Source organism: Pollicipes pollicipes, unplaced genomic scaffold (genome assembly GCF_011947565.3).
Source record: "Pollicipes pollicipes isolate AB1234 unplaced genomic scaffold, Ppol_2.1 Scaffold_7231;HRSCAF=8579_pilon_pilon_pilon, whole genome shotgun sequence".
NCBI classification, from domain to species: Eukaryota; Metazoa; Arthropoda; class Thecostraca; order Pollicipedomorpha; family Pollicipedidae; genus Pollicipes; species Pollicipes pollicipes.
This window is the reverse complement of record NW_023597034.1, coordinates 23,763,148-23,784,283: the sequence shown is the minus strand read 5'-3', so window position 1 is coordinate 23,784,283 and position 21,136 is coordinate 23,763,148. Positions and strand designations below refer to the sequence as shown.

General features: G+C 47.1%; 1 protein-coding gene across 1 annotated transcript in view; it reads left to right on the top strand.

The window, feature by feature from the left end:
• The first annotated feature begins 267 nt into the window (after positions 1-267).
• The window catches only part of LOC119109062 (bolA-like protein 2), a 29,452-nt gene continuing 8,583 nt past the window's right edge, over positions 268-21,136 (top strand). Inside the window, exons 1-2 of the mRNA XM_037232599.1 lie at positions 268-313; positions 1,065-1,156. Coding sequence (XP_037088494.1) covers positions 1,094-1,156 — 63 coding nt within the window. The 5' untranslated portion in view covers positions 268-313; positions 1,065-1,093. The remainder of the gene's footprint in view (positions 314-1,064; positions 1,157-21,136) is intronic.

Here is a 21,136-nt window from a genome sequence, read left to right as displayed (position 1 = left end):
AATATTGAGCTTTCGTGTTTGCCGTTCACGACTCCAAAACGCTCGAGGAATCTTCAGCATGGATTAGCATTTGTTGCAATATGGTATACAAGACGATACCGCGTCCGTGAAATCGGGATATAAAGCAAGGTATTCGGCAAGGGAAGACTGGATTCCACCCATATCTATGGTCCAACCGGCGAAGATATTTCGCTGACGTCACTCAGCGGCTTACTCAGAATATGCGCAAATCACTTGGTGACTTTCCCCTAATATGTAGAGCCTTGACAAAGCCATTGAAAAGGTGCCAAAAAGTGCCCGAAAAGCGCGACCGGTAGGTTGTGAAGTGGATGTTACGGTAAATTTGGTTGTTTATAGAAATTTTTGACGCAGTATGACAGAAGTAATAGGACATTTTTAAACAGGTGTTGCTGACATCTGTTTGTATGCATGCCCGTTATCACAGATCCATAGACCAGTCTGTCAAAAGCGTGCAACGAACTCGGGCCAGATTAAATTGCTCTGTATTTTCTTATTAAAATTGCCAGACAATTTTTTCTGGAAGTAATCCCAGCAACATCACATAACTCCTTGACGCATCGTCCATCCGATATTCTTAGCCAATGTATCTGAGATACATTGGCTAAGAATATCACAATTTATTTCCATTTACTCTGAAATTGGTGGTGACAGTCAGAACGTCAAAATTATTTCCATTTGGGAAGAATCAAGCTCAAATCTATTGCTGGCAGCACCTATTTGCTATATCTGTTACCATGTCCCTTAGCATCCCATGTTGGGAGGGAACTGGCAATGTATTCTCAGTCAGTGTATGCAGTTAAGTTTCAGATACATGTGTACATATATCTATAATATGTTTATATATGTAATGTACAATATTCCCAGGCATAAGTTAATGCCTGCTAATGCCAGAAATTACCTTCAAAGGATTTGGAGTTCCTATGGACTTGTCATAATTGCATTGCAAAAATGTCTAATACACTGACTGTTCCTTTGCATGCATTTGCTGTTTTCTCTCTGAATGATGTTCTTAATACAGAAATCACTATTGTATGGTGTTACAGAAGAACGGGAAGCTTCATGAGATACCAAGATGCCTTACACTGAGAGCTACATCAAAGAAAAGCTTACAAGCGGACTCGAGGCATTGCATGTGGTGAGTAGGATTGCTCTTAATCATCATAACTGCACCATCAGTGGCCATCATTTTAAGCATAATTAGGCATGTTTGTGTTGGCAGCAGCATCTGCTGGAGACATACACTGAGGTTTGGGTGCCCATATCTGCAAGAATTGTGTGAAGCACAGTGATTTGGCCAAAGACTTGCTTGCAGAACCACATACCAATTTTCCAAAGAAAGAAGACTACTGCTATTAAGAGCCCGATCAGTGGAATGACGATCAGTGGAATGACGTGCCTGACTTGGCATATATCAGCTGCGCCCGGAGGTTGGACGCCGGATGGTTGGAGGTCGTTCGTCGCTGCTCACTTTATCCACTGGTCAGCTTTGGAGAGCGGGAGTCCAGCGCATCTGAAAACCAAAGCTTAGTTGCCAGTTGTCTGTCCACGCCCCCAGCGAGATGTCCATGTGGAGGACGTGACGGTGGCGAAACCGGGAGCTGAGTGAGAGCCGTGCCATTTCCCGTCACGTTGAGTGCACTGGATGTATAACATCGGATGTATCTTGTCATGTGGGTGGCTCCATTTGTCAGTCCGCCGTCGTACCGGGCGTTAGACTGAGTGGGAGCGGAGCATTTGCGTTGCGAAGGGGTAAACCTTTCCCCTGCCCTCCCTTAGATGTGGTGCAGGCTCCTCTGGAGCCAAAGGCCCTATAGGCCCATTACTTGTTGTCAGTTCATTAAAAAATGGGCTCCTGATGCATAAAGATAGAATCCAGAGCCTAAAAGAGCTTCCGAAGCCAAAAGCAGGACCCCTATGGTGACGAATGGGGTCCTTTGAAGCCATCTTCATGACCCGGTCTTGCCTCCCCCCCCCCCCCCTGCACCAAATTTTGAAGATGCCAGTGCAGTGGGATGCGCCACTGCCTTGCGCCCAATAATAGAATCCGCAATAATCCGCATCGGAAGTTGCGGAGGCCGCCGGAAGTTTCGACTGCCGCGCGTCTACCAATACGGCGGATGTGAGGCAGATATGGGCCCCGTGACTTGCCGATCTCATCTGCCGACACTGCGCATATGGTGTAAATGGCGGCACGCGAGAGCGCATGGTAACGGGTCTCGTCCCAGTTGTCCAAACATGGAGACCGTTCTGGCTAGTCTGGCGGTGGTGAAATGAAATATTCAGTGGTTTGTTTCACCGAGCCTACACTCAATAAGCGCATTCAAGGATGCCCTTTCGTACAGTGTTGCGAATTCGAAAGATTTCCTGGTAGCGGAGTAACATTTTCTATAATGGAGTTCAAAATTATCCAAGTGCTGCGGGCCATTACAGCTTTATTTTCGTTATCTTTGAGAGATAGTAGGACAGTGGGTGGCACTCAACATAAGCGCCACTTTTCATATACAGGAAGTCATGTAAAAGCACTTTAAATGAAAGGAAACATCAGTATCAAACATGAGACACTGTAACAACACAGTCTCATACTCTGTACTATAAAACACATGTGCATATACTTTGGTTTGCAATTTAGGAAAGGCTCTGTGTATACACCCTCCAAAACGGAGGGTAGTTACGCATCGGGCTTATACACCCTCCAAAAGGGAGGGTGGGTACGATACGCACAGCCAGACAAAAATGGTACGCAACAAATGCGAATGAACATGCCACAGACGGCCACCTACTCATACTTCACCACGATCATGCTACTCACGCTTCACCACGGTCACGCTACTCACGCTCCACCAGCTAACTGGTTTTAAAAACAGCTAAGCATTCGTGCCCTCCACCTTTCCACTCCCGGTCAACACGCGAGGCACTGCACGTCCCACCCGAACAGTAGAGACAGGCGTCACTCTTAACCGATTTACCGAGCCAACGCAAGTACAATGCCTGACAGACCCGTGTGGGCCGGCCAAAAGGGTTTGAAGTCAGTCGCTCCGCTGACGCCGGCGGATAATGCAAGGTATTTATGGATTTTGATGCGCTTTGACCGATATCATTGCGAAATATGATAATTTATGTTGCAATTAATTGATGTTTTTGTCCTAATAAACCCCTCTCCTTAATTTGGCGGACCAAAGTGATGGGTTCATGTTACTTGGTGTCCTGGTGTTTTTGCCGGAGTAAGATGACTGTCTCCGAACAGTTTTTGGCTATTTATAGCAACGTTTGTCGACTTAAAAGGGCATTTTTGTAAAGGCTGAATTACCAGCTTCAATTTCACACCCGTAAGTGACAAATTGAACTTGGTTTAAATCCACAGCTGCCGTAACATTTTTATTCTCCGGATGCCAGGAAGTGGCCAAAAATCCAACCGCATGGCGGTTCTGGATGAGTACAATTAAGTCCTTCATAATCGTGGTGCCCATCTCCATACAGCTTCCCTCCAAATGCGTACAAATCTGTTCAAGGCATGAGCGCGAGCAGAATATTTATGCTCTTGACAAATCAGTCACGAGGAGGCGAATCATTAAAACCAATTGGAGAGTTTTGCTATGTTCAACCTCCAACCTGAGCTGGGAGACGGGCGCAAGCCGCTGAATAGTTGAGACGTTTCCGACGCTGAATTGCGAGTGATTCTCTTATTTGCATTGTTATGACACAGTGGTGGCGCGTGGGTAGGCGACCGTCTACGGTAGGTGGTTGGGCGTGCGGTTTTCTATGAATGTTCGTTGCATCCTTGGCAATTAATGCGGGTCGTCGTCACTGGTAGGTTAAGTCATGTTCAAGTTTGAGTTGGTCTGCGTAGGGCATAGGAAGTGAGCTTTGCTGACCTACAGACCGGTGCGATTTTGGTACTCGTTTCGCATTCCCCGGTATTGTTCAAAGGCGATTCCATTCAACATTCACACGCTTTATTTTTCACATTTCCATACATGGTTCACCATATACCTGGGTGGCAGCACAGGCCGCTTGCTACTGGGCATCTTAGTCTGGTGGGTGCAAGATTTGTGCCCTTGCAGATATCAATACATGGCCCCTGATGGAAGCAGCAAGTCTCAAGCTGGTGCACCTTCTGGTTTTATTTTGTCCCGACACAAAGAGGTAAAATGAGTTTTTCTAAAAGCTGTTCTTGTTGCATCATGATGGAGTACATTGTATTTCATTTTACCTAGTCACAATCCTGGATTACAAAATCTCCTGGTATACATTGTACCAGAAAACGTCAAGTTTTCCAACACTGCTTTCGTATCTTGCAAAGTGGTTCTGATTTCGCAGATGTTGCGTGAGGTCGAATCTTTTAAAGGCTGCAGTCAGAATGACAGATGCTGTTATGCACGGCGAATGGGAAGACGCCGTTTGCATGGCTCACCGGTAGTCGGTGACGCGACCCATATGCCGTTTGTTTGGATGTGGGTGCCACGAGATCTGCGATGAGAGGCGATGGTGCGTGGCCACCGCAACAGATTGGCGTTAGTCAGCAGTTTGACGCGTCCTGCTTCCGGCCAGCCAGCAGCTGCGTCAACACCCGAGCGATGGGCTACCCCGCATTGTTGTCGCATTGCAGCGTGCGGGCTTGCCTATGAGATCAACGCGGAGTGCTCTCGGTTACAGGACGCCCCACTGCTGGGAAGTCCAGTGACCGAAAATAGCAGGCGCTGATAGGGGAGCATGTCTTGCGAAAGAACAAATCACATGCAGAAACGGCCGAAATAGAATACGGACATCGTCTTGACGATGCTTACGTCGGCCCGGCACGGCCACGTATCGAGTTCCTCCCACTGCCCAGTCGGGCGCTGCTTCGGCTGAATTCCCGCCTGGCTGGCTGCGCAGCAGTCCGTCCTCTGGCAGGGCTGACCGCTTCGCCTGTCCCGCTGGCGAGCGCCGAGTGAGCTCTGGCGGTGGTTTTCCCCGACACCGTCCGCTCGAGCTCCAGCATCCGCCGGCCGGGGTGGCCCGCGCCCGGTCCGTCTCGGTGCCGTCGCTGCGGGCGTCCCGGACGTGGCCCTCCAGTAGCTGGTGTCGATGTCACACTGCCGACGCTGCGATGATGGGTGTCTGACACACTGGCGGCGTCGCGGCCCGGCGCGCGGGGGCGGCCCGCCGGTGGCCGGGCGCGCGCGTGACCGTGCCCGGTCCGGCCGACAGGAAATGATGTCGAGCCCTCCGACGGCCCGGCGCCGTGACGTGTCGACGCCTGGCTGTCCGCCGATGCTGACTGGCAGCGAACTCGGGTCTGGGCGTGGCTTTCGTTGGTTCCCGTGTCTCTTTTGAAAAAGAACGGGAAGAAAATTGTGCTTCAGGTTTTCTTTGGGCGCTGATTTTATTTACTTTGCTGTTTTTTTTGTCGTCTCTGTGGTCTAGGGAAAAGATGCTGGACTCGCAATCCAGCGGCGCTGAATAGGAGTCCCAGAGATGGGGCATTGCTTGGCTCGACTAAAATCGGAAGGTCACCTGGAAACTGGCCAATGATGGTGAGCCCTCACCTGGGGCGGCCGTGTCGCGGCATTGTGCGGTACGTAAAACCCTCCACACTCCTGTTTGGCGCAAGGGCGGAGGCGAAATCAATCGTTGAACTGAACGGTACGACTTGGGTGGTGCGTTCAGGGTACACGCAATAAGCTATGCTGAGCAGGTACTCCGAACCCAAAGTCACTCATACAAACCATTCGGAATAAATTAAGATAATGTTTGTTCTGTCTTCACCGGTTGCTTCGCCGGCGGGGGGGGGGGGGTTGAGGTTCGGGGTCTGGGTACGGGGGTTAGGCTTGGATTCAGGCTTGGACTTGGGCTTGAGCTTGGGGGTGGGAGGTGGGGAAAGGTCAGGGACATGACTCATTGGAGCTTGGCTGGTCCCCATAACGACGTTCCCACTGTTTCAGCGGTTCTTTTCATCCATGCTATGCTATTAGCTGCACCACATACATCAAGTCCTATGGATGGTTTTTCTCAGCACCATTTATGCCATTGGTGTAATTGATGTTTCAGAGACGGAAAGCGATGCGTACCCTGCAATTATTGCATGGGTTTTGTAACGATGACGCATGGCCTTCCTTTGGATACCTGTCAAGCTGTGTCGGTCGTCTCACAGAATTCGAGACCTTCAGTTTGTCCAAATATGTCTCTGTGGTCAAGAAAACGTTATCCCATGTTTTGTTCGATCGTTCGGGTGCTGTGAAATACTCATCATCAGCACATATCACTAGTCTTACATTAGCACATATAACTAGCCTTTCAGTCGTCATGTGATTGTACTGGCTTCTCATATATTGACTTTTTGCCTTCTTCAAGGCCTTGTATTACGCACTTTTTTGATGCCACATTTTGTTACCTCAGCAGTGGATGTTCAGCTACGGAATACGGGGCCTAAGCAGCTGTTGTCGATTCGAGCGTGCTTCTGGTCGCCACTTTGGGCGTTTTAGGGACCTCTCGATATTGGAAGTATTCCGCAATAAACATGACTTGGTATGCGCGATCACGTCAGGCCCGCAATACGGGACGAGTCTGCGGGAATAAGACATGGTTCATGTTTATGGGTAGGTTTTGGGACGGATGATAAATGCAATGTCGCCCTCCAAACTGCGGATCAGACGGGACAATGCGAGGGAGAAAGAGCTCGTCGCTTTTGCCGCTCAGGTTCAGGAGGGAGGGTTGAACATAATATCAGGGACCATTTAATGCCACTCCTGTGCGACTGGCTAATTCCAGCCTGAGCGATGCCACTTAAGTTGACAGGTTTGGCCAGGACCCTTTCCGTGCGCCACATCAGTATCTCAAGATTTTAAGCAGCTTGTGTGTTGTCGAAAACATGGCATTTATTGCGCGGAAGAATAGCCGTTAAAAAATATGCAACGGCTACTTGGATTTTTTTTCAACACCACAGTTCAAACACGTTTTACATCATTAGGGTGTGGAAGAGTGGCGAGCACATATGCAAAAGAAAGTTACCTAGCGACAAGAGCTTCGTGGCTACCTGGATGGGCTTGGGAAAAGTTCATGCAAACATTGCGGAGAATGACTGAGTCATAAATCCCCATCATATAAAATGTAGCATGGTTCATTTACGCTAGAGTACGACCGATAAGCGACTGCAGTTGTAACTGATACTGAGAGTGCATAAGTACGAACCTACATAAATTATCGCTTTGAAATCGTTTACTTGTCTCGTGAGTCTTCCATGCTTCACACCTCATCAACATTTGTTGGAACTTCAGCAATGCAGGGTGGCTGACATGAATATCAAAAGGACGGTAGCGCTACAAAACGCAGATGTGGCACGTGAGGGCCAGAGTCAAGCTGTTCCAACTTTGGTAGGGGCAATTTGTAGGGGCAATTTCGTGTGATTAAGTTCATTTGCATCCAGCACAACCGATTTTATCGAACAGCGGAATGCAGAAAAATTTAGTGCCGGAGGAGGATATCAGCTTTTTCCTCAAGTTTCACATGATCCTTGAACAGCATCATGCTGTTGTCAACTATGAATTTTGTGCGCAAATATCAAATATGGTATGCAGATTTATTGAGCTTTTACTCTGTCATCAGCCAAAGAGCATCCCTGGCATTCAGTCAATATAAAGATAATGGTGCAAAGCAGGAAAAGGGTGTCCAGGAAAGACGTTAGGGTAGTCGCCTTCCTCGACTCCTACGGAGTGTAGAAAGCAGTCGACTTTGCATCGATACACCAGCTGAAGCGGTGTGCTGAAACACGAAGCAGGCCAGCTGTGGATAGTCCAGTTTTACTCGTCTAATTGTGTACAAAAAGGGTTTGATTTGAACAGGTCGTCTTGTGGTCTCATTTAGCCACGGGTTGCCCATCGGTGCGGGGATGCTCCCGTGGCGCAACCCGTCGCCAGAGTCGCCCAGGGGCGTCACGTGCGGCCGCGCCGTCTGGCCGGCCGCGGCCCACGTGGCGCCTGTCGGCGTGGCTCTGACGTCGCGATAGTCGCGTGTCTCAGAGCGGGTGGGACGGGGCTGGACCCCGGCTGACGTCACCGCCCCGAGCGGATGACGTCAGCCAGGAGCCTCGGGGCTGAGGCAGGATGGCGGCGGTGGGATGCGGGTGGACGTAGTGGCACAGACGCGTGGCGCGCCGGGCAGGCGGCGTCCCGGAGGGTAGACCATAAATGGAAGTGCAGTGACGGACATTAACAGCGCGCTTCAGCTCTAACGCTGCGGATTTCGGCCACGCACGGAGGCTACTCCGGGTCAGCGTTGCCCAAGCGGAAGTGGGCAATGGGGGCAGCTCAGTTTCGTTTCCAACTTCAGATCAGTAACTTGCGTCGACCGTTCGGAGGTCATGGTACCATGTGGGGGTAAAAACGTGGTGCTGATAGGATAAATGCATCAGGCTGAAGGTTAACAAAAATCTGCAACTAGACATAGTGCATATCTCAATGTCTTGTAGGGTAAGTGGGGCCACTATCCCAATGCGTTTGGTTATCGTTGCCACTTAGATATGCGTTGATGGTGAAGAGTGCGAGGTCAAGACCCTCCCCCTCCCAGAAAAAGGCAATGGGGCACGCTGTTTGGCAGTGCAGATCTCCAGTCAAGTGAGGATACTGGCCTGTGATTAAGCTTTAGATGGAATGGCCACTGGTAGGGTTGCTGAGGAGTCGTTGGTGTCTGAAATTCCGTTTTTAGAGTGGATGTTACCAACGACTGGAGCTAGAACAAAGTTAAATTATACGAAACTGCGCATGCCGGAGTTGGAACCGCTTAGCCTTGGCCCTCACGTGTCAAATCTGTGTTTTGTGGTGTTCCCGTCCGTTTAGCATTCAAGTGAGCCAACATACAATGCTGCAGTTCCAACGAATGGTAATGAGGTGTCAGGTACGGTCAAGTTTGGACATTGACGTGTGATGACCACAACATGTTATCGACAGGTTGATGAGAGACATTCTTGGGTGAACGAGGTTATGAAGACTGCAGGAAAATGCGCTGTGACGCAAGGACAGAATATCTTAAGTTCATCCGCATTTTGATTCCACGTGCTTAGGCTGTAACTGTTCCAGGTCATTGTTCTGACATGACTTTGACATACAAATATCAGGGTATGCGTGGTATGTATGTGAGAGAGGACAATGCAAATTTGGGCGGCTTGCACAAACCGTTCTCCAGGTATTTCCGAAAAGGCCATGGAAGCGAATAGCTCCGCCGTCAGTTCGAGGGTCATTGACCATTAGCATGTGTCCATGCTACATACCGACATCAATGTCGGTAGGCGAGCAGGCACAAGAGCCGCTTCGTATCGGTCAATGCCACCACCACATACCGGCATCAATGTCGGAGGGCGCGCGGGCGCAAGTTCCGCCTCACGTCGATCACCGCCGCCCGGCTCTTTGGGCTTCCGCGACGTCAGCTGTATGTGGGACTGATGGTGGACATAAGCAATTTTGCTCTTATGCTGAAAATAAACAGCCTGCGATATTCCATGGGCGTGATTCGGAGAAAGCATTTATTTGTATTTGTCTGCTTTTTTATTTCAACCGATACCTTCTGGTAAATTGAAGTTCAGTTATTTTCGGCATACAAACTTAAATGCCACAAACTATTAGCTTAAGACCTATGTTCCGTGCATCAGATTATGGTTCAACTCTGGTGTTGGTTGTGTACAGCAAAGAATGTCTTCGTTCACAGAAAGGATTAAAATATAATGTTATAATGCAGTCTTGTCCACATGTCCGTTTGGGATTAGTGACCGTACTGTACGTCTATCAATATCCAATCGGCAGTACGTTAAGCCACGCTGCCAAGAGCAACTACGATGCAAACGGTCTGGCGCCACCGGCTCATGAAGGATATAGTCACTGGTATGGCTTCAAAATGGGGACTGTGGATCAACACTGATCAAATCAATAAAATCATCAAATCATCAAAGTGGATCAAAACGATCAAAGTGGATCCACACTGAATGTTTTTGCATGAACAATAGATCGCGGCCGGATGGGTATACCCGATGATACCCCATGATACTCTGAAACGCACCGAATAGACGCAAATGAGCGGATAGTTTTAGAATCGTTTGAATAAGGTGCATGAATTCTTCATAGAACACCTTGATCTAGAATTTAGAATGATACCCACCCTTGAATCGCGATTTCAAAGCGATGGCATTGCGTGGTGAGGGATATATCAGGCTGGTTTTTACATGATTGATGCAGGACATCTCTAGCTTCCGACAGCACGTCATTCAAAATGTGTTGAAGTACAGTACCTTTTTATATCTGGCTGCGATTTAGACAAAAAAGGACAACACGGAAAACAAATAACAGCAAGCGTGTACCCCGCATCGTGGTCTTGGTGAGCACCTGGTTAGCTCCGCAACGCTGTCCCCGCACGCCTGGGCGGTGGCGGCGGCCAATGCCGTCGTGTGGACCGGAGCCGTCACTTCTTGAGATTTGGAAGATGCTCCCCGCACCGCTAGCGCCACTTGTGATCCCTGGTCGCAGCCCGAACCCACAGGGCTATCGAGGCTAAAATTACAACAAATTGAACATAGATTGAAAGGCAAAGAAAAGCAGTGTTGAAAATTTCCAAAGATAGAACATCTCGTAAATTCTGACTGTTGCAAGCACCAAATACATCGTCCACTTCTGAAAGCCTTGATTTAAAGTATGTAGATGCAGTTTATCACTGAATCGCGCAAAGCTTGCACTTTGGTATTGGTGTCACACCTCGCAAATGCTTTGAAGCACGTTCAGGAGCCAAACAGTGTTAAAAAACGAGATGGGCCGAGATAAAATCGTTAAAAAAGATACGATGTCATCAAATTTGCATACTTTCTTCAGTCGCACAGTGCAAAGATTGGTAACCACTTGTAATACATGCGCAGGGGATGAATGGCATAGAATGGACTGTTATGTCAGTGGAAGTCCTTAAAGTTAATCTGCCCAGAGAAAGTATCACCATTTGGTAGTTAGGTCATGATGATCAAACCGTTAAGTGTCAGTCGGAGTTAGGAGTTGGTATATCTCCGTGGCTAAAATTATACTAGCTGGTCTGCGTCAATTCGGTGCGTTCCAGAGTATCGTGGGGTGTCATCTGGCGTAGGCGTTTCTAGTTTCGTGATGCTGTATGGACCCTATCCGCAATTTGTTCTTCCATCGTGTATATATTATGTGCAGTGTCGTTGCCTCTCAAGTTTGACGCTATGGCCACCGGCTAGTTCTATCATATATGAGCCGCAGGTGCTGGGCCATTTGCACTGTAGTTTGCCATGGATTTATGTACTGGTACCCGATTCCAAATTGACAAGACGATCAGAACGTAACATCAGACTTATATTCTGATCCTTACTGTGAACACAGTCTTTATGGAACGTATCTTTGATCCCATCTGCACTACGGACCTCACTGACCTTCTAGTGGATCTTGGCCTACACTTAATGCGCGTGCATCCAATGTCTTTGTTAGCGTATCGTTTAAGAGCTGATGTCTATCACGTCGTCTTATGTTCCTGCTCGCTGGGCGTTTCGCAATTCGCCATGTAGCATCCATACAAAAATCTAGAACATGCAACCTAGCCAAAGATACTTATGCGTTTTACTTGGTCGTTTTTTCCCACGTCCTTTTGGTTCCTCCGTTATCGTCGTATATGTATACTGGTCAACCCCGTCGTCAAACAATCATATAATTATATAATATATATATACTGTTATATATTTACTATTATAATGTTATATATATCTGTATATATATATATATATATATATATATATATATATATAAATCCACGCAATTGAAGAGTCAAGTTTGGTTTGTTTTAATGGTAAAAGTCGACCAGCGTCAGCCCTCGCCTGTTCAGCGTCAGCTCCGGATTCCTGCGGTTAACAGGGGCGGTGCCACAGTGACCAGTGCGTCCCCGCCGCGCCTCGGCCGCTGGTGATGACCGGCCAGTGACGCGCCGGCCTGGGGGAGGGGGAACACCACAGCCAAGGGGGGGGGGACACTTAACAGCAACAACAGTAACTGGGCCGCGCTGGGGCGAGGTTGGCTGGCGGCAGCTGGTATGTAAAGGTGTGCAGGACCTGTTCGCTGCCTGTATGAATTGACATAGATACTGGGGAAAATCGAGTTTCATTATTCGGCCATATAACTGGTACATCCATGGGTTTCGTTGCCGGTCAGAACTGTGAGTAATCTAGCCCACCTACACATTTGTCTTAAGTGGAAAAGGCTGCGCTAGTCAATGCAATCTCTCCGTGCTCCTCAGTACGTCGCTATTTTGATTACGTCATCGTACCGTGCAACAACATTGAATGAGAGCCAGTTGGGCTGTTATGTCTGGAAGTCGTCAAACGCCAGGCATGAACGACTCGACGTTAGATTTGTCCGGGGTCTTGATCGTCGCATGGCAGTGGAACGGCAAGATGGTGATTGACATTGTTGCGTTATGGATGCCTGGACGACCTTAAATGGTCTCCCAGAAATAGTCTGCACATCCTCGGGATGTGAAGCGCAGAACCTAGAAGTGTTGTAGAAGAGTAGGGCGGCGAACTGTGCCGAATGATCCTCACTATCGATAGTTCAGTCAAACCCCATACAAATGGGGAGCACTCCGTTAATACGCTCCCGGGTATGACGCCGTTCGGGTGGGGGTGGGGAGGGTGAGGTCAGTTTGGGCCCCCTGAGATATGAAAAACTAAGAGAGTTAGATACGTCATATTGACAGAACACGTTGGCCCATATGTAAATCACCTTGTGTTTAATTTTGAGGTCTAGCTCATGACCAGGTCAAGTAAGGTCAAACAAGGTAAACCTCCAGATCGGTGTCCGAAGTTCCGTAAGACCTCATGCAACCGCCATTAGCATGTATATGCCTCTACTAAGCGAAAGGTCACTGTTGTTTATTTCAGGTCGTTGGCCTTATTACATTCATTGAGGTCACAGTGATCAGAAACTTGCGAGTGTCTTGACTTTTGAATTTAACAATGTCAGGGACTATGCCAGGCGGTATATTGCTACCTAACAGGTTGATCGGAAGTCATCCTAGGCCAGCGACCCTCTTCTGATCTTTTTGAAGTTCAAGTAACGGTGTTTTAATCCTTCTGTGATGGAAACATTGGAAATGAGCGTCAAATGCACCCCCGTCAAGCGAAGGTCTCCAGTAAGAACCCTTTTATTTTACCTTAACCTTACCATTATACCTGACCTAAGGTCAATGAAATACGTCGTAATCCTAAATTCAATGGTTTAGTCGTCAAAACAAACCGTTTCAAAGAGGTATGGCTTTGTCTAACACTGCGGTTTCGCGTCAGATGGAACGGTTCCCAAGGAATTACCTCGCTGACAGCCAGGGTTTGACTTACTACCAGAGGTCAGAGGTCCCTCGCAAGGTTACCACTGTTTGCCTACCAAATGACCGGCTGTTATCTAATTGGCTACAGTTATGTAAGCGGTGTTCGGACGTTGTTTTGGAAAAACCTTCGTGGGGACAGAATCCCCCCCCCCCCCCTTCTCTAGCGCGTTGATAAACGACGTAAATACTAAATCGCGATGGTTCTGGAAGACGGACAATATAATCGCTTTAAACATTACAACGTGCTTTAAGTACCGCCTGGTATATTGGAGTTGTTAGCCCATTATGAGGCCTTTTCGCCCCATATTATATTGTCAAATTTACTTCCCGAGCAGGGGCAGGTTGGTTCCTGGATTGGGTGAGTTTGTATGGCGTTTCTACCTTGTTGATCACAGGATCAAACAGTTTTATGGTTTCGAAGCCGGAAGGTCCAGTGCTGAGCCAGGGGAAAATGACTTAAAGAATCCCAGAATCCGATTCTCCCCCGAAATTTGTGTTGCTTAAATCTTCAAAACATGTGGAGCGTTGGCCACAAACCTGGCGGGTGGAGGGAGGCAGGGAGGCGGGGGGGAGGGCGCAAACAATTCCGGACAGCGCTTCCCAAATGTGTCCAGAGAGGTTGTTTTGTCCAAGGCCGGTAGTATGATGTGATATTGACTGGGTTGTTCGGCACTAAGTGTATGGAAAATCAGTATCTCACTGGAAGGTAAATCCAAGACCTGACGTACCTCTAAATGTCACTTGAAGACCCCGCCCTGCCCGCGGCATCCACTGTCTGTCACCATCAGCCTGAGGTCTTGGGCTGCGTGACTGATGAGCTGTTCAGCCCCCCCCGGACATCGCGCGATGTCGCCCCATCCGCTCGGATCCCGCCGAGTCCCCGTGCTTCCCCGACACACCAGTTAGTCCGGGGATTATGACTTTGCAGCGGGGTTGAAGCCCCGGAAACGGTCTGCGTTGAGCTGGCTGATGCCATCGGGCGCGAAACGAGGTGGGACCGGCGCAGTGTCCTAGAATTGTCGACTTTGGGTGTAAAGCAACACCTTATAAGAAGGAATTTTTCACGCCTTCTCCCCATATTTTATGTGAATATTTCACTCCTGCCTGACAATGCCTAATCGCACATGCCAAACCCCTATTTCCCTTTCTGAGGTGTTCAGATGTCATCAAAAACTGAGCTCACTTGAAACCACCAAGCATAAACGAGGCTCCACAAAACCTGGACACCTATGGCTATGTCCTGCCTCAACTACATCTGAATCACGTCTATGCATGCACAGAGCAAGTGCGCCAGGCACCTCCAAGCCCAAGAACCCCAGCGACCCTAGCCGCCTGCACGCATTGTTTGGTTTGTTTACAAAATGCATCACAACTGCAGCTGTGCGCCAAATGCAAGGTTTTCACGCATCCCCTATTTTTTTGGTCTCACCGCTACACCACGAAAGCAGAGCCTGGTGCAAACACCAGCAAGGCCTGGTAAATAATTTACTCCACGTATTTTTCCCCGAGGAGACTTGACCACGAAATTGCATCACTCCCCAAATGCAGGAATTAAATGTTCAAGAAATGTCTTCTAAATTAAACTTACAAGATGAATATCACCATTTTGAGCACTTGAAATTAACATATTTTAAGTGAATCAGCTGATTACGAAATTTCGCGCAAAAAGTACCGGTCTTATATTTATTTAGTTACTTTTGTTTTCTTGGTATCATACGAGCGTGATACCGCTTTGTTCCTCCTTTCCTTTCCGATTGCCTTTATTGGTTCCATCTGCTGCTTAAAATTTTTGACCCAATTTATCTTCAATATGCTCCAACTGCAAACTTGTACGTATTTCATACATAAGTTGGATTAATTCGCCCAGCCGCCAAACATGTTGATATGCACCCCAAGCTTGAGCAATTCGCAGGAATAAAGGAGACCATTTGAAGCACGGAACTTATTTTTGCCGCCATTTTTGCCCTCTTAAGCCCTCGGTCAACCGTTTTCTTGGTTCATGGTGGTGCTCAATAATGATAAATCTAAGCCTTTCGAGTGTCTGACTCACCATGCTACCTGGCAAGGCCATCTTAACGCTGCCATATACAGCCTTGGGACAGACTTGACGCAGTTAATACAGAAGTGTTTGATGGCGAAATTCTGCCCTCCGGAGATGTTTATCTCCTATGCACACCTCTTGTATTATCTATGCACACCTCTTACTTGTTTCGCATTTTAATCTCGTAGGTTGGTGGGCATGATTGACACATATTTGGGGGCTGAGTGGGATGGCTCTGTCTGCCAGCAGACCATGCAAAAGGTACAGACTTTTTGTCTGGGGGGGGGGGGGGGTGGGGAGCAGGGAGAAGCCAGTAAGTCTCCTGTGGACGAAGTAATTGCTTACCTTACCTGCTTTCAACACATGATTGGTAACCAGAGTTAGGCATTTTCTGTTTTAATCCATCGAGTTTGTCATGAGACAATTATGATGCCACAAGGCATGCAATGGGTTTATTTGTTCCGTATCCTTGGTTACTTGCCCAAATTTCTAAAGTGGTCCCTGATGGCTGCTTTAACGAGATGTTTTCCATAGTTGTCATGGTTTGCTGACCGGCAGATGGCTGTACTGGAGATATGCACTATATTTTTAACACAGGGATGCTCTAAGCTGCATAGCAATTATAATGAGTTAAATATTAGTATGTAGCACATAGTCAGACCATCCATTTAAAATGTGAAGCCACATCTCAACTTTGTCATAGATATGAAATAAACCAGCCTAAAATTGTGATGCATTTGCTGCAGCTGAACAGACAAGCAGCAATACCTGCATGGTCATCTAAAAGCGATCCTACTTTGGAGAAGAGAGATGGTTTTGTAGATCATAGTCTATTATTGCTCTTGACGTAGGTTAACCATGACAATCAAAATCAGTTGTTCAAATTGATTTGAAGTGTTTTGATTGTGTGTTGTACAACTTTGTCTGATGTCAACAAGCATACACAAATGAACCGAATAAAAATGCAAGTTGAAACCAGCCAAAAACTAGCGTTAGGTATCATGTTTTTATCACAAGTGCTGCTGTCAACAAATAGGTGAGTTGAGATGATGTTCATGATATGGGCTACTCTAAGTTAGGTTAAGTTTGTCAATTGCATGTCAAGTGGCAAGAGGAATTGTGGAAGAAATCAGTAACTCACAACTGCTGCTGTGATGCAAACAGGTTATGCAGGTTGAGATGATGCAAGGCCTCTTTAGCTTAGGCATAGGGCTACTTTCATGGCAATAAGCATTGGCATTTTGTAAGAAACAGTGGCAGAATGTTTGTTTTCCCTGACCCCATCTTAACAGAAGCCAGAAGAATGTCTATTGTGTTTGACTTGGTGATGGGCTGATGTTGTAGGAGTCCAAGGTTTTTTGTTTCAGTGTTTTATGCTTGTTGAATTTTCTGTTGTTATTTTTGTATTGAATTCCTTTGCTTGTTTTGTTTTAAAAGTGCTGTGTAAGAGAATTGATAAATTGCTAGCATCACCTATTGGTGTTAATAATCTGTTATGCTCATAATACTGTGATGAAATAACTATGCTTTAACACACGCCCAGTTGGCCGGCTAGATACCCTTCGCTGGGATGGGGGTCAATTTGACCGCCCCTCTGAGATCTCGGAAACTAAGAAAGCTAGAGACACCAAATTTACAGGGTGTCTTGACCTGTACGTGAACTCACTTAGGTTAATGTTTCAGCTTCCTAGGTCATGACCTTCGGGTCAAATAAGATAGGATCAAATAAGACTTCGGGTCAAAGTCAAATTCCAGGTTGGTCTCCAAAGCGCCCCAAAACCTAGGCAAATGTCTCTAAGCAAAAGATCACGAGCCCATTTGAGGTCATTGACCTTTTTCGACCCTTTGAAGGTCATGCTGACCAAATGATACAAGACTGAGTTTACTCTGAGTTTTGTATTTGAATAAGCGGCAAAGATCACGTTAGGCAGCATGTTCCTAAAACAAAAAGTTCGACCTGGATTATCTTAGATCAATGGCCTGTTCTGAACCTCCAATAAGTCAACTGAAGATGTATGATGCGGTCCCAGCTGTTTATAAATTCGAAATGAGCACCAGAAGCTATCCCGTATAGCAAACCCTAGAGCAATAAATGAGACTGGTTTTGACCTTGGTCTGACTTTCATACCTGACCTTAGATCAACGTTATGTGCTCATTCAATATTTGTGGTGCCTAAGAAAGCATCTCAGAGATGTGTGTCTTCGTAAAACACTCCGTTGTTGTGTCAGATTGAACGATTCCCCAGAAATTGCCTTCGCTGAAACCATGGGCTGACTTTGACCTGTCATAGGTCAGCGACCTGACAAGGTACATCTAAAATTTGCGTGTCAAACGATCTGCTATGCAATTTTCTACAGCTATGCAAAATTTGACGCGGCTACGCCTCGCCGTTCAGAAACCATTCGGGAAAAGTCCTCGGGGGGGGGGGGAGTAATTTCCCCCACCCCTTCCCGAGCGCGTGTTAATGTATTCTGTTTCACTTAAATGGGCTATGATGTTAAAAAAACGAAATTGTTTTGTCATGTTCCTGATATTACGTCCATGCCAACTTGATATAGATGTCTTTGTTTGCTGAAGCATCAGTCACGAGCTCGTAAGTTCCATCTTTTATAAATTGATTTTTTTCACTCCCGCACGGTCTTTTGCGATGGAATTTTTCATTCCCACCCTAGTTCAAAAGCGATTCTAGCTCCCTGGACCGGTGTTACGTTGCGGGACACCGCAGAGTTTTGTCCCGAGGCGGAGACGTGTGAAGATGGAGTCTCATTTACCCGGTTTACATGGGCAGCCGAGGATAATTCGAATTAAGATCGGAACGGATCATGCGACGTTAACCCTCTCGGCGAGGGGCGTTTACATGGGCGAAACCGGCTTTACGTCGGATTAACGGTCGATAGTTCGATCCCGCTTAGTTCGAACCAAGGAACGGGTTATGGGCGAAAACTGCGCTTTTGAGGCGAACTGAACAAAACAAGAAGAAAAAAGCCGGTACTCTGCGTATGGATGGCGAATGTCACGAGCCATGGTGGGCGCGAGACAGCTTTGAGGGCGAGGAGGAAGGTGGACTCCGTTGGAAAAATGATCTGTGCGGGACTCATAGGCTTTGTAGCTACAGCACAAGCCATAGCACTTGAAACACAGGAGTTTGCGCAGTCAGCACTGCCAAATCTGTCACATAAGCAGTGTTATATGCAAATTTTTACTAGCGGGAAACTGGCTAGCACGAAATCAGTATTTTCTTGTATTGGCCAATGACACTCACAAACTTACCACACTCATCAGTATGCCACCCAGCATCATGTCATCTACTTTGCGCAGCCCAAGAAACACATTACTTAATCCCGCACCAATGCATTTATGAGCAGCCTGCAACAGTGAGCTAAGCTACAGAAATGACTCATGAATGCTACATAGTTAGTGGCAAAAATTGTGTAACTATGTCGTCTTTCCCCATCCAATGCATCATCAGTACCTGAGGGCAGCATTGCCATTTAGACTTGGCATGGACTGGCAAGTCAGAATGCAGCTATTTGCTTTCTTGACATACTAGGGTTGAAATACTACTTTGATATCCTTGCAGTCAACAGCATTGGCTGATATGGACTGATGGCTAGGTGGCACAAACCAGCCGTGTTCGCACAGTCCAAAGATCATAACGTGAACCAGCCCCAGAGCTGTCATGACAAAAGCAATCTGGGCTCAAAATTCATAACAAATGATTAATTATAGCAACAGCTCAATTATCCACCTCATGGTTTGCAAAGATACGTGTCACAAAAAAAGCACCGAGGCAACATATTTACTCACCAGTACAAAAACAGGTAATGATGTGCACTGCAGATGTTCTCTGCACATCATGTGGCATTAGGTTAGGTTTACTTAGTTTATGCACTGTTTTCTTCCACATGAAATGCACAAACCTGGATTTGACAGAGTACTGATGACAGCTAATTTCATCCAGTGCTCACATTTGCTTTCTTGACATTTTGGAACCATCACTGGGCAATTTGGTCCCATCATTAAAAATAGTTCACATTCTGCACTGACTGCAATGATCTATTGCCTATATTTGTTGATCCTTTGCATCATGCAGGAATTATTGAGTTACCTATCTCACACACATTAAACCGACAAGCAAAAAACAGCCTAATTGCATCAAAAACAAATATTCCAGCCCCCGCTTCCTTGCCAGTTGGTCTACCAGTGTGACGTAACTTCATATTTCCTTGACAAGCCAGTCACCAATATCCAGCACATCCCTCTTGCCAATAGGTGGTCAACCAAATGTTCAAGTCACAGGAGGAATGTCTGCAAAATCAATCCTGGGGCATTTATGTATTCACCTAATGAAAGAAACTATTGGCACTCTCTGCAAGAATTGTTGAACAGTTGAATTACCTACCTCGTGGCCTGCAAAGACACCCATCACAAAAAAGCACCAAGGTGACATATTTAATCACCAGCACAAAAACAGGTGATGATATGCAACACAGACGTGTTCTCCATGCAGCATGTGCCATCGTGTTACGTGTTAGTTTATGCACTGTTTTCCTGCACATGGAACACACAAACTTGGATTTAGCAGAGAAATGATGATGACTATTTTCATCCAGTGTTCACATTTGCTTTCTTGCTGTTTTGACCCCATCATTGGGCAATTTCGGTCCTACCATTAAAAAGTTCACATTTCGAGCTGACTGCAATGATCTATATTTGTTCATCCGTCATATCGTGCAGCAATTTTTAAGCTACCTTTCTCACACAAATTAAACTGACAAGCAACCAGCAACCTAATTTAAGGAACATCTGCAAAAACACTCCCGGGGACTTAAGGTATTAACTTAATGAACGAAACTTGGAGGCATTCTCTGCAAGAATTTTGAGCAATCCAAAAATTAAAATGAGAAGTCAAAGCTATATAAAATAACCATATTACCTCCATCTGGCTTTTGGACGCATGGAGCCTGCCCCAGATGTAAACTAATCTAACCTTTAGGCGGAAAGATAGCACCAAACACCGTCGACGCCTGCTGTCTGCATAGATCAAGCACCTAGCAAGGCTAAATTACGTGAGCATTTCTGTGCTGCTAGCCACTCAAGGCCCTCAATAATAAGAGTAGTTTTAGCAGCATGATGTCAACTTCACCTTCCTTCTCTTTTCCCTTACCATCTTGGACTTGAACCGTCTCGAGCAATAGCTAAAAACCCGTGGAAAAGCGGTAACACCGCACAAAGCTGAAATGGCTATGAACAGAACTGCGTGCGCCAGGCATTTTTCTTTTTTTTGTTTAGACAGCTGACGGCCGATAATTCGGACGAAATCCCTTCCTGAACGGATGATCCTCTCACGGGAAGGGATTTCCTCCGGCGCACGATTCGAATCAGCGGAACGGCGCGTGAGTGTATACATGGGCCGGATAGTTCGGATCGAGGACGGGTCCCGGCTTAATTCGAATCACAGCTGCCCATGTAAACAGGGTAATTGACTGGGAGCCGTACTTGCGGCCCCCCGCCGCGGCCTTCTGCTGGTCTGTGACTGGGGAGGGCCGCGTGCCGCCGGCCGCGCGCTCAGCCCATCCACAGCACTAGTCAGGCTTTCGTCAGACCGGGGGAGCCACCGCCACATCCGCCGGTACCCGATCCACTCCTGGGGCATGCTCTCTTTCGTGTCGCTACGAGGCATGGTCTCTTATGTGTAAAAGGTACAGCCGAAAATTTTCGGGAAATTTTCACCTATC